Source organism: Stenella coeruleoalba (assembly GCF_951394435.1).
Source record: "Stenella coeruleoalba genome assembly, chromosome: 1".
NCBI lineage: Eukaryota > Metazoa > Chordata > Mammalia > Artiodactyla > Delphinidae > Stenella > Stenella coeruleoalba.
The window spans coordinates 67,675,910-67,690,713 of record NC_137169.1 but is presented as its reverse complement, the minus strand read 5'-3'; the positions used below and the strand labels follow the sequence as shown (position 1 = coordinate 67,690,713).

The 14,804-nt window shown below is 35.3% G+C and overlaps 1 protein-coding gene across 5 annotated transcripts in view; it reads right to left on the bottom strand.

The window, feature by feature from the left end:
• Window positions 1–1,568: 1,568 nt before the first annotated feature.
• The window catches only part of MIGA1 (mitoguardin 1), a 91,444-nt gene continuing 78,208 nt past the window's right edge, over window positions 1,569–14,804 (bottom strand). For 4 of the 5 annotated variants that reach the window (XM_079902027.1, XM_079902028.1, XM_079902029.1 and 1 more), the window contains exons 12-16: window positions 14,426–14,524; window positions 11,357–11,491; window positions 10,202–10,255; window positions 7,179–7,295; window positions 1,569–5,422 (exon numbers count right to left, since the gene is read on the bottom strand). In XM_079902027.1, coding sequence (XP_079758153.1) covers window positions 5,204–5,422; window positions 7,179–7,295; window positions 10,202–10,255; window positions 11,357–11,491; window positions 14,426–14,524 — 624 coding nt within the window. In that variant the 3' untranslated portion in view covers window positions 1,569–5,203. The remainder of the gene's footprint in view (window positions 5,423–7,178; window positions 7,296–10,201; window positions 10,256–11,356; window positions 11,492–14,425; window positions 14,525–14,804) is intronic. The other variant, XM_079902030.1, reaches the window with a different exon arrangement.

The window sequence follows — 14,804 nt, the reverse complement described above, 5'->3', positions numbered from 1 at the left end:
GAGGCCCACGTGGCAAGGACCTAAAGCCCCCTGACAACAGCCATGCGAGTGAGCAAATCTTGGAAGCAAATCTTCCAGCCCTAGTCAAACCTTCAGATGACTGCAGTCTCAGGACAGACCCTAAAACCCTGGACCACTAGAACCAGCCGTTCCTAAATTCCCAACCCTCAGAAACTATGGGAGATAATGTTCGTTGTTTAAAGCTGCTAAATTTGGGGATATTTTTTTACGCAGCAATAGATAACAAATGTACCCGCTTTAACCTACTTTTAAAAAAATTATCCATCTGCTACCACATTAAGCACTCAGTCCTTTTTAAAGTCCCTGGGCCTAATTCTCTCACAGTGTTATTAAATAAAAGAATTAGCAAAATTCTAGAAGTCACATATTTCAGGTGCTTTCAAATGTCGAAGTTCTTCTCTATATTTAAGTATTATGGTATTATTTCAGATAGCAAATTACAAAAGTTCTGTAATTTCCTATATATAAGTATACTTTGTGAAAGCCTTTTGTGACACACATAAGAGACAGTTAAAAGCAAAACGCTGAGGTGGTATCTGATATACCAGTTGCCTTGCTGAGGCTTTTAAGTACAGAATAAAAAGCACCATAGAAGGAAGGTTTCCTTTTTTTTTTTTTTTCCTGTACTGGAATTCAGTCCTTTCCTGCCCAAACGATAAAGGTTACTTAGGGGTTTTTCACTGTTCAAAGGTAGAAAAAAAACAAAAAAAGAACCTTATCAGACAAAAGAGCTGAGCAGCCTGATCAAAGATGTCAGTAGCATGAGGAGAGAAAGAGATTAAAGGAGAAGTGGCAGGTTAAAGTATTACAGAATACAGAGTGTAGGAAGAAACACTACATAAAAAATAGAAGTCAAAAGAAAGAACAGTAGGAAAGACAGCTGGATAAACCAAGTGAGTTTATAACGATTTCCAGCAAAGCCCTAAAAAGAGTGTAACAATAGGACACTGAGACTCTTGTAGAGGAGTATTTTAGACAAACATAAAAATTCAGAGCGACATGTTTAAAGGGCAAAATATTAAGTTCATGTAGCAGGGTCAACGAGGACGGCATGAGACAACAGGAGGATGGCAGATGACAAAGAAAACAGAAGATGAGACTGAGACATGGATCAGGTTTCCCATTCCATCTCCAACCCTATATCCTTGCTAGGAAAAAATTTCACCCATATTTGTATGGTTCGTTTATTAAGTAATATACTTAAGTTTATGTTTAGTTTAACAGTCTAAAAGTATAACTATACACATTTATCTATACTGTACAGGTTTATTCTAAAATAAACCTCTTCATTAAAAAGTCCCAAATCGAGAATACTGTTTTTATAACGAGGTGAACCCTTCTCACCATCCGGTGTCTTCAGTGGTGTCCAGGCAGCATCCCTCTCCTTGACTAAATGTATCTGAACCAAGAAGTGGTGGGCAAGGGGCATGTCTGAATAGGGAAGGATGCACGTACATCAATAAGATAAATTTATATTGTGTTTGATGGCAATTTTAACCAAAACACTTTAAATTCTTAATAAAAAAACACAAGTACTTTGCCTTTATTGATCACAAAACTGTTTTCTCTCCCAGTTAGTACATAAAGAAAACATACTTTTACACTTGATTTCAGTATTTCTGCAGTGTTCTGTATTCTCCATGCCTGTATATGTGGTCTTATGGAGACTGAAAGCTCTCATAAGGTAGGTAGGGTTTGCTGAGACAAGTGTGACCTTGCAAATATATATAAGCATTGTATAAAATATTCAATACATCAGCAAGATGTACCATCACTTTTTTATTTGGCAGAAGTAGAAATACAGCCATGTTACAGTGCTTATTTTGGCTAAAGAGCCAGTGCTATTTTTTTCTGCTACTGTAGTGTTTCACTTTTACATAAATTAATAAGTGCAGTCCTTACATATAGGAAATAGACACATTTACTGATATCAGCCAAGTAAAGCTAATACACGGTTGTTCTCAAACTAAGCAAAACAATAACATAATATAATCATTAGGAACAAAGAAAGGATGCCCTTATTTCCATTAATCACAGACTATACAAATTCTTAAGTCTCACATACAGAGGTATTTCTAAATTTGATTAATCCAAGCAAAAAAATATATTTTTTAATTCAGCCTATTTCTTACAACCACTTTGAAATATATATTCCAAATAATTTCCTAATATGTGTTCATATTAAAATAAAAGCAAATTATGTTATGAACATAATTTAAAATTTCTAATTATGAAATGTCACAGAGAAGTATGTTAAATGTTACTTTGGCATTCCTATCTCACAGGTTTAAAGGAATAATAAACTAAAGAATTCTTTTGTAACGCAAATAATCACTCCCTAGATAATCATTTACGTGGAAAATATTATATCTTAAGGCAAGAAAAAGTTTGTAAATATTTTTTATGAAGTCAGTTAATTCAACAACTTAATAGAATCACAATAAATATATACAAATAAAAAATTTTTTTATGAGAAGGAAAAAGTTCTTTGGAGTTGACTATAACACTATGAAAAACTTGCCTTCTTTTTAAAAAGAATCTCATTTTGACATTTAATAAACATATCACAATCCTGCAAGAATAAATAACTAGCCTTTTAGTTGAACAAAGATGTAGAGAAACCAAAATAGAAAAAAAAAATCATCAAATATAAATCACCTGAACACTTATCTTTTTTCTTCCAGAAAACAGGAGGAAAAAAAATGCATTTTCTCATGATTAATTCAAGGTCCTCTTATTCACATAGGGAAGTAGATGGTAGAACTCACGGTGGCAAAGGCAATATTCTGATAATACTACCATGAAGAAGTGTTAAATAGGGTTTTATCCTAAAAGGCTCTGGACTAATTTACTTACTTTTTATTTTTTAAAACTGCTTTTAACCCAATTTCAAGGCAAACTGAAATTGGAACATACGCCTCAAGTACTCTTCAGTGGTCAGAAACATTTTTAAGAGCTGTTTCTTTAGAAAGGTCAAGTTTCTTCCCTTATAATAGAGAGGGTTTTTTCTATACCTATTACCTTGAAAGTCTATTTGGTCATTCTTGTCTCTTAAGTCAAAGGCCACATAGAAAGCCTCTTACTAAGGTAGTAGCTTCTGAAATGACCAGAAACTAACCAACCTCAAGCACTGAATTTGAGGTTGATATGCTCTTAAATATGGGCAATTTCTTTTTTTTTTTAAGGTGAAGTGTAAAAGAAAAAACACCTTCTGGAAAGCCATTCATCTTATCTGATGAAATAAATTTCCCAGAGTTGTTTCATGTACTAGCAGCATTATTAAATAGTGCAATTCTTCAAAACAGATTTCAAACAATATCCTCTTCAAATAATAAAGTAATTAAGTTTACTTATAGCGTTGTTTATAAAACCACAGCTTAAAACATTCAGCCCCCAAACAGGAAAATTAACATAAGCAATAACTATCTTGCTTATACAATGATGGGAATAGGTGTGTGCACACGTGTGTACGTGTGTGAATCATTCAAGGCCGGTGGTACCTCAACAAGAAACCAAAATACAGGATACAAATTTAAAAAGTAAAATATTACATAATGCAATTTTTAGCTTTGATACCTCTAAAGATATTCCTCCATCAACAATAAGAATTATGAACAGCCAAGTGTTAAATTAAGAATATATGTAATATGTGTAAGAAAAGTCAAGGAATTATATACTCAAAAAATATGAGAGCAATATTTCATATTGTTTAATGTTGTAACCTATACATTATGGAACACAGTACATGCAAACAGCATAAAGGTTCTGAATGTCCTATTTTGTAACTAATATTATATAAATTTGGCACATATATAAACTTAAAACCTTAAAAGACTATGCTTCTTTCCCCACTTTTCATTTTCTATTCATTCATCAGAAACTAGGCACTTTAAAAATGCATTTAAAAAAAATATATTTTAGATCCTTCTGGATAACTCACTCCTAAAATGAATAAAGCCCACTTTAGGAGCAAAATCAACAAATCCAATCTATTGTTTTACTCAAACAGCCACTTTAAATAAGTGGCATATGATTTACACACAAAATTAATACAACTCTGAAAGTATCTAATATACTCTGAAGAACCTTATTCATATGAACAACGCACTTGTTCATACATCTATCATAAAGGACAGGAAACATACTTCCATACCATTAAAAAATATTTTGTTCTATATTCGGGGGAAAAACCTTCAAGACCTCCCTAAGATTCAAAGTATCAATGAATAACTTAAAAATATGGTTATAATATGACAAATTCTCAGTGTGCTAAGTTCTCTGTAGAAACAACTAAAAGCCAGTTTTGCATAAGGAGAAAGAAGAAATGATTTTACTGTATCAAGATTAATACCCTAGGATGTTGGGAGATGGTCTCAAAACTACATGGAAAAATTTTAATTGCCTGTCATAGTTAATAAGTGTTATATTTTTAATCAATATTCATTCAAGGGAAATATTCTAATCTATACCAAGATAAAAGAAATTTCTTCAGTCTCTCTATTGTAACATAGGACCAACTGTAATGTATTTTGGAAACTTCAGTAAATCTAATATAAACTTGTAAACTTCTCAGTGGCAATTCGTTTAAATGTTCTGTAACGATACTCGGCTATTACAATTTCTTTGATTCAAATACTTAAGCAAATGCACAAGCAATAACATAAGCAGTACGTATTAAACACCACTACTGCCTAAATTTGATTAAACAACAAATAACTTTACAATTAAAAATACATTTTCAGGCAAAGTTAACTTTGTTGACACTAGGAGTAATATATTCTTGCATGTGTGGGCCATAAAAGTCTTGGCTAAAGTATATGTATTCCAGGTGCAAAGCATAAAAACAAAGCTTTTGAGAATGAAACTGGACATTTCAGACAGCTTCAAGACAACAAATCAATTAACTCCCAAGTACTGGTTTCAATTCAAGCAGTATTTCTGTAAAATATACATTTCACAAAGATTATTACCTAAAGATTAAAAAAAAAGCACTTTGGATACACTACATGGGGATTCAATGACAGAACTTCTGTGTAAGTACAGTACAATCACTCATTCTTTACTAGGTTTTTTTTCCCTCCCTGAGTCCATATCCACCAATTCTGTGTAATATATGTTACAAAATCAATAGTTACCTTAAAATATTTCATAGCACACTGAAATTGTCTGATTTTTATGGTACTTATTGTACTTTGGCTTCTAATAGGCCACTGGGCATAACATGACTATGACTACTTATACAGCTACTTGTATGCCTCAGTGCATCGGCTCCAAGATAGGCCATTAAAAGTTCAGTGCGGCGAATAAGCAACTGCATGAGGTCTTCAGCCAAAGTCTCTATACTGGAGTAGCGCACCTTCTCAAAATCAAAAATGTCTTTGAGAAAGAAAAGAACTTGATTCTGGAAAATGAACACAAAACAAATTGGCACTTATTAGACCAAAATTATATTAAAACTAAATAGTTACTAATATTGTAACAAACAATGAATTAGGGGTCAGTTCCACTACTAATTTCAAATCTCAATAGAAAAGGAACCTTGAACAAGTGATTAAACCTTTTTGGGGAGTCTCATTTTCTTTTTCTGTAAAATAAGGGATAATTACTACCTGTCATTTTTTACTACTCAGGGCTGATGTAATGATTAAAAAAAAAAAATCTTAAAAAAAAAAAAAAAATCTCGGGAGGGTGGGAGGGAGATGCAAGAGGGAGGAGATATGGGGACACATGTTTATGTATAGCTGATGCACTTTGTTATACAGCAGAAACTAACATACCATTGTAAAGCAATTATACTCCAATAAAGATGTTAAAAAAAAAATCTCTGGGAAATGCTGGTAAATACTAAAGCACTGTATAAACCTAAGGGGCTACTATTAGTCCTTTCCGAATAATTGAAGTTTTCATTGTTACCTATGGGCACTGGTACTACTTTAAGACAGGAAAGTAAACTATTTCCAATAATTATAACTTATAAATTTCAAATGTACCAAAAATGACTTGACATGTGAAAAATAAAAATAATTTCAGGTCTCAAATCAGTGGAAGATCGTGAAGAATATTTCACTTCAGTAACTTAATACTTATGCTGAAACCCATTTTAAGCAACTTGTATACTACTAAGTAAGTCTCAGGTTGTTATGCCATGATGGAAAACAAAGTAATTCCAAAGAACAAAAAAACAGGAATATTTAATTTCTATCCTACAGAAATCAACTGTTAAGAGGTACTAAGAAGGCACAGTTTATAGATTTCATTGGATTTTATATCTGGAAGGGTCGCTGGCGATCAACCTGTATGGTTCCCTCATTTTATGAAGAGGAGGAGGACAAAGCATGATTTGCCCACAATCAGAGTGCTCATTAATGGCATACTTAATTCCCAGTCCAAACTTTTCCCTCTAAACACATACCTTACACTTGAGAGGTCAAGTAAATTAATCAAAAATTGAGTTTTCAATGACAGGAAAAAAAAAAATGTCCTAAACCATTTACATAAATGTTACATTAACGGCACATAAACAAAATAATTTAATTTTTTAAGTGAAGGGTATAGAGTAACATCCAAAGTTTCAAACATCAAAAACTTTCAAATTCATACTTATGTTTACTTTTATTTGCTCCTTGAAACTCAGCCTAAATTCAGGACTATTAAATAGTGAGACTTTTCTTGGCACTGTGCCAGGCAGAAATTTCTGCAACAAGCTGCAATTTGTGTTTTGGTAAATTTAAACTGCTGACTTTGGAATACAATTTTAAACTCCCACCTTATTTCTCACAGCTGGGATTTTATCATTCATATTACCTTTAACTAGAACTTATTTCTAAATTGCCACATGTGCAATAAAGACAGATATTATTTGTTTTACAAATTTCAGAAGTGTCCAGGCATGCAGAACTGTCTATAGCAATTTGTTTAACATTGTAACACACATGAGAACATGTACACATTAAAGAAGAAACTGATAAGGTGAATGGACTTGTTGAATCTTCTCCAGGATAAAACACCAAATCTATATAATACTGTTTCACTGGCATGGGTGACTTTTATAATCTTACATTTAAATAACATTCTTCTACAAAACCAAAACCAAACAGAATAAAACTTTATCCGTTTTTCAGTTTAGAAAAAAGAAATGATTCAATGACTGAACATACCTTAAAGAAGCAACATAAGTCATAGAGAGAATTTCTAGGACCCAAAAAACCCCAGGCTAGGACAGGGCTGATGTGCTCACAAATGGCATAAAAATGGGCAAAAAATCCATCTGGGATCTGTTACGAAGTAAAGGAGAATCAAGTTATTTTTACCTTCTTGCATTTGCTTGCTATCCATCATATGACCAGCTCTTTTTAAGGACAGACCAAGGGTCAATGATAAGCTAGCCTAATAAGACAGTTAATACACTTAACAAGTAACTGTTAGAGTCACAGAATGCTTTAAGTAGATTTCATATCCTAGCCAACAGTCTCAATTTGCTGAAAACATTATTTCTTAAAGGCACTTTTACCTCATAAAAAAGCAATCACAGTGCTGTAACCAAGCAATAACAAGAATGCTACAATGTTCCTTAGCAGTATAATTTTTAGGATGAATGAGACTAACATGGTTTTAGCTAGTTCAGTAGAATTTAAGAAATTCTACTCAATCACTTAATTAGATTATCTGAAAAAGACTAAAATGAATTTTTAATTGATTAAGCACAAAAATATGCTTACTAGAATTCTAACTTTTAGTTAAGGAACCAGATATTATTGAAGCATTTAATTAGGCAATGCACCTTCTTGTGAAATAGTAATACATACAGTTGTGATTTAGGAAACTCTCTAAGTTTATTAATAACTTTCTAAATCTCCTTTGTTAAATAACATCCTGTGAGATTTTGTCATAGCATCTACTGGGGATAAGTATGCCTTAAGATCCTGCCTCTTGGAGGAGTTATCTTCTATTTTACAGGCTCCAAGACATCTTTTAAATCTCAAATTAAAAATATATTATAACAGCAGTTACCATTTAATGAGTACCCACTATATACCAGATAATATGCTAGGTTCTATTTAATTTAATAAAACGTTCCTGAAAAATTAGGTCATGTTAGTATCATTTTAATATGTAAAAAGTGAGACTTCAGAGGGGTTAAAAAACCTATCCTGGGCTTCCCTGGTGGCGCAGTGGTTGAGAGTCTGCCTGCCGATGCAGGGGACATGGGTTTGTGCCCCGGTCTGGGAAGATCCCACATGCCGCGGAGCAGCTGGGCCCGTCAGCCCTGGCCGCTGGGCCTGCGCGTCCGGAGCCTGTGCTCCGTAACGGGAGAGGCCACAACAGTGAGAGGCCCACATACTGCAAAACAAAACAAAACAAAAAAAAACCTATCCTAACTCACATACAGCTAGTTAGTAAAGGCCAAAAAGTTATCACGGATACATGGACTGTAGTCTAAGAGATGTTCTGCATATATTAAAATTCTAAATCCCATACTTATATTAACTATATATATTAACTATAATAGGAATTCAGACAGGTATGAAGTTAGCATAGGCTGAAGTAGAAGAGTCATGCTTCATCAAGGAATAACGTGAACTGAAACAGTAGGTAAAATTTATTTAAGTAGACAGGATAGAGTATGACATTCCAGGATAGGAAATAGTTCCCCAAGACGTAAGATATATAGCTATCTGTGGATACAGGAAGAATATTAGTCCAAGGCATGAGATTTATACTAAGAAGTAAGAAATAAGGTTAGGTATAATGATAATAATATTACTATCATTATTATTATGGAAACTACTACTTATTAAACTCTTTTTTATATTTACTCTTAATTTTATGTTTTATCCCATTTCATCTTTACAGCAGCTCTATGAGGTAGGTATTAACTTCATTTTGCAAACAGGAAAACTGAAGGTCAGCTGACAGTAACTTGCCTATGATCATAATGGTTAGTGCGAAAATCAAACCTAAGTCTACAAGTCTGTTCCCCAGCCCTAAACCAGTGGTTCTCAGATGTTAGAGTTTCTAATCATTTGGAGAGCTTGCTAAAAACACAGGGTCTTTAGAATCATTTTTTATACAATTTTTAAAGGTTACATTCCATTTACAGTTATTACAAAATATTGTCTTTTTCCCCATGTTGTACAATACAACCCTGTACAACATCTTTGAAACAAGAATTATGCAAATATATGGTTTCCAGAATTATTTTTAACAAGCACCTTCTGCAGATGCTGTGAGACCTATGCTCCAGAAACACTGCACTTGGCAATACTATCTCAAAGGTGTAAGGCTCAGACTTAGAAATATGGACATGACAAAATACTGTAGGTCAGTGGGCAAATGATAATAAAATAATAATAACCTACAGGTGCATAATGCACTGTGTCAAGCACTGTTCTAAGACACTACATTTAATCCTCAAAAAACCCCATGAGGTGGAAACTATGCTCTTCTTTAGAGATGAGAAAACTAAGGCATAGAGAGGTCAAGACTTGCCTGAGGTCATAGCTGGTAGGTGGCATCTGAACTCAGGCAGCCTCACCCCAGAGTCCATCCTCCTTTACCACAAGAGTGTATGTGAGAGCAGTGTGTGGTGGGTGAGATAGCCTGGAGGGTGCGGAGCGTGCGAGCAGGATATGACTTTGAGATGTTTTTTGGTAGGCGCTCTCAGTTGAATAAACCAGCTAATCAATCATCATTTCTCAACTGGATTACATGAAGTGGAATCCACTATGCTAAACAATTTTTTTTTTTTTTTTTTTTTTTGCGGTACGTGGGCCTCTCACTGTTGTGGCCTCTCCCATTGTGGAGCACAGGCTCCGGACGCGCAGGCTCAGTGGCCACGGCTCACGGGCCCAGCCGCTCCGCGGCATGTGGGATCCTCCCAGACTGGGGCACAAACCCGTGTCCCCTGCATCGGCAGGTGGACTCTCAACCACTGCGCCACCAGGGAAGCCCTAAACAATTTTTTTAATCTTAAAATATCATTAAGTGAAAAAAAAAAGTCTATTAGCACTGTTTGCAACTTTAAAAACAGAGAAGCCAACGCAGTGCCAAAAGATTACTCATCTAGCTTTAGGGACAGTGCTTACGAGCTGCCATCCCCCACTGAGAACTGACTCACAAGTTTCTTTGACAGGAGCTTCAAATTACTTTACAGAGAACTCCAAGACATAATGAATTTTACCTTCATCTGTTGCCTTTTCTGTTTCAACACTGACCAACAACTTGAAGCCACAGCCTAAACATATACAGAGGAGAAAAAGCAAGATTTAAATTTATAACGATATAAACTTTCCATTTAGAAAAGAGTGACTTTAATTAGAAATTCAAAGTTTAAAGATCTAAAATGTTTAAAACATTAACTAAAAAGAAATAGTCCATGCTCCTTCTATTGTTTGTAAATATCAATGAAAAGATGTTTATAAATTTTAAAATTAAATACAAAGCCACTAAAAGAAAAAGGGTGGACTCCAGTGACAAGGAACTTGGTAATTATAGTTCAAGTAATATTTTTTTCTTCAAGAATAGTAGTGCTGGAAATAGCTGTGAGTTGAACCAACAGTCTTATTCAAATAAAGAACTAAGAAACATAACCATAATGACAGGGACAAAAACACCCAAGTGGATCCTGAAGGAATCTGACCCTACTCTGGCATGACCCCACTTCGATCAACGTCACTGTCCCAAATCAGTTACAGAAATGGAGACATGTATCTTTTATGGTTAAAGCATACTTTGAAGGAAAAGTATTATGATATATATATATTTTTTCCTCCAAAAATATATATATCGTCTTTTCACTGAAATTGCTATATTTGTTTAGTCATAGAGCCATTTCAGTTACAGATAATTTTTTGTTAGGCCTGAACTAGTTTGAAACCCAAGTGTTTTTTGAGATCTGAAGAAATACTGGGTCCTCCAGGTCGAGGCAGGGACTGACAGAAGAGCCAAAAGGAAATTTCATCTTCAGATGTTACATATCATACACATCTGATCCCAATATCAAAGGATGAGCTCAGTTTCCATAACAGTCGTCTACAGGCAGACACATATATATAAATCTTATTCATCTTCCTATTGTTTTTAAAAATGTATTTATTTATTTATTATTTGGCTGCACTGGGTCTTAGTTGCAGCACGCAGGATCTTCTAGTTGCGGCATGCGAACTCTTAGTTGCAGCATGCAGGATCTAGTTCCCCGACCAGGGATCGAACCTGGGCCCCCTGCATTGGGAGTGTATTGTCTTAACTGCTGAACCACCAGGGAAGTCCCCATCTTCCCAATTCTGACTAATTTTCATCAAATTTAAATGGTTGAGAAAGGTAAACCACCACTTACGGTTTCTTTGAAGGAGGAGTTTAGCCAGCGATTATTTACTACATTCTGTATGGATGTGGGTGGGTTTTCTAAATCTTCAAAGGAATCCATTAATATAAAATCCAAAACAACATCATAAAAATTTAGATTTTTCACCTGCATTAAATTATAAGTTAAAACAAATTATTACTACATAGAGCTGAAATGAAGTCTGAGCCAGGGCTTCATACTGATACATTACAACAGCAGTACATTTTTAGTTGAATCAGATTATATCTCTGACAAAAACAGAGGAAGAAGAGAGACAACTATGAGAACAACTCACCACCAGAAATTATAATTCACATGACAGCTGTTCCCTCCTAGATCCTATCAGGTGAAATTAATCTCTCCCTCCACTCTATTCTAGGAGTTCTTTGTTCATGCTTTTATTGGGTTGGCCAGAAAGTTTGTTTGGGTTTTTCCATAAGCTGTTAAGGAAAAACCCGAACGAACTTTTTGGCCCACCAAATATTATGGTATCCACAATGCTCATTCTGTTCCGTCATTTAGTTACTGGTGTATCTGCCTGTCTTCCCCACCACATCATGAACCTCTCGCTCTTTCATTCATTCATGCAAATTGTATTGTACTACATGCTGTACCAGGTGCTGAGACTTCTACAGTAAGCAAACTATATGCTTAGAGGTTAGTGGGGAAAAGACAGCAATAAATAATTGCACAAATGCACAATTAAAACTGTGATAAGCACAGTAAAGGAAAAAGTACACGGTACTATGAAAGCTTATGATGGAGCTTCTAATCTAGACTGGATGTCAGTGAGGGCTTTTTTCAAGGAGTGAGGCAAGCCAAGTACATGAAATGCCTTGTCAATACTTGAAGGTAAGAAAGAACACAGTGATGTGGAGCCAGAGTATCACTGAACGTGTGCGGCAGCTCTCTACAGCACGGGGGCGAGTGCCTAGAGACAGGAGGAAGGGCCAGCTCCTGCACAGTTTATGGCCCAGGTTAATGACTTTGGATTTTATCCTCACAGTATTTTGGGGGGTAGTGGTGGAGGGGAGATGGATGATCAGATCTTCTTTTTTATTCTTTGGTAACTCATGAATCTATTTCTTTTTTTTTCCAGTTTCAGTGAGACATAATTGACATACAGCACTGTAAAAGTTTAAGGTGTACAGTATAATGATTTGACTCACATACATCATGAAATGATTACCACAGTAAGTTTAGTGAACACCATCATCTCATATAGATACAACACGGAAGAATTAGAAAAAAAAATTTTCCTTGAGAACTCAGGATTTACTCTCTTAATGACTTTCATATTTATACAGCAGTGTTCATTATCTTTAATGTGTTGTACATTACATCTGTAGTACTTATTTATCTTATAAGTGGAAGTTTGTACTTTTTGACCACCTTCATCCAACTCCCCTTCCCCTGACCCCCTGCCTCTGGTAGCCACAAATCTGATCTCCTTTTCTATGATTATGTTTGTTTGTTTTTAAAGTATAATTGACCTACACTATGTTAGTTCCTGGTATACAACACAGTGATTCAATGTTTCCATACATTTTAAAATCATCAACATGATAAGTCTAGTCTAGATATTACATAGTTATTGACTATATTCCCCACACAGTATATTTCATACCTGTGACTCACTTATTTTATACCTGAAAGTTTGTACCTCTTAAATCTCCCTCACCTATTTCTTCTCCTCCCTCCATCCCCCTCCCATCTGGCAATTACCTGTCTGTATCTATGACTCTATTTCTGTTTAGTTAAGTTTGTTCATTTGTTTTGTTTTTTAGATTCCACATGTGAGTGAAATCATACAGTATTTGTCTTTCTCTGCCTGACTTATTTCACTCAGCATAATACCCTCTAGGTCCAACCATGTTGTCACAAATGAGAAGATTTCATTTTTTTTTTATGGCTGAGTAATATTCAGATTTGTATTGCTCAAGACCGTTTTGGCAGAAATGTGGAGAGCAGAACAGAGAGGAGGAAGAGTGAATGCAAGGAGGGGAGAAGCAGGCAAGAAATTGGGGAATGCAAAACGCTGGGGTAGCCCAAGGGAAAACAACAGTTACTCAGACTACCACGGGGCGGGCAGCAACAGAGAAAAGTTGCAGAAACTGAAAGGTATATAGGAGTTAAATTGACAAAACTTAGAGATGAATATGATAAAGTAGGCGAGGACCAGTGACGTGTAAAAGCATGAGTCCCAGGTTTCGGGCCTGCGCAACTGAACGGATGCCAATTCCTTCACTGAGTGAGGGAACACCAGAGAAGGAAAGATCGTGCCTCCGTGTTTCTGCACCTACTGTCTTCTCTGCCTAGAAAGCCTTTCAGTCCCTTGCAAACTCATTCTTTTAGCTTCCATAACAAAATATTCCAGGCTCATCATGTGCTTTCTCTAACCCAGCGCAGAAATCAGCCATTTTTCCAAGAAGTCCTAGTTCCTTTTAGTGGAGAGTGGTACTTCGAAGTTAAAATCTGTGTGCTAGAAATAATTTCTTTTGAGGTGTTTCTGCTCCCAGACCCTCTCAGTGAATAGAGCTAGGAAGTTTATGTGTGTTTATGTATATTTATTTCCCTATCTATCTATCTATATTGTAAACTATGAATTCACACTGACAGCTCCAATTCCAATCCTAGCTTTTTTATACCTCCCTTCTCTGACAGTGAGTTATCTGGTTCTGATCATTCTTAATGTATTTAATTGTTTGTCTGATCCTGTGTATGCAGCCAATTCCCTGGCCCCACTGAGCTGCCACTGTCCTAGCTGAAACCATCCTTGCACAGGCTACCATTACCACCCTGCTGGCGCCTGCTCATTGACTTCTGGATGGAAGACAGGGAGAGAAGGAATGAAGGGCTTCCTAAAAAAATAGTATTTTCACCTGCTGCCTCAATGTATAAAGACTGTGGTTGCTCTTGTTTCTGACTCTGTCATAGCCACCATCACACAATTGGTTTTACTGTCATTTAACAAGGACAAAGAAACAGTGGCCTCAAATTATGTAAATATTCCGAGTAAATAACTAAGGGGGACAACTATTATAAAAAATTTGAACTTACTCCTCTAGCAGCAAGTTCCATTTCAGTACTATCCCAGTGATCAGTCTGCTCTAAAAAATAGATCATTTCATCAAAAACATCTTCAAACTTCTTCGGATTCTGTAGAAGAAAACACACTTTAATCCTAAGCCCGACTTTATAACAAGGCTCAAGCCTACAAAGTAAATAAGTTACTCTTCAAGTAAGTTTGTTAGATCTTCATTCTATTAGGTAACTGAATTAAAACGCACTTTCAAGGGATGCCGTATTCATTTGATTTAATATTTTGTTAGTCCAACATTTTGCAGAAGCCAAGACTAAGAATGTTATGTAAAATGTCATACACAAACTGCTTACTACTCAAATATGTGTGCTTATTTAGGTCAGTCCTTAAGATGAA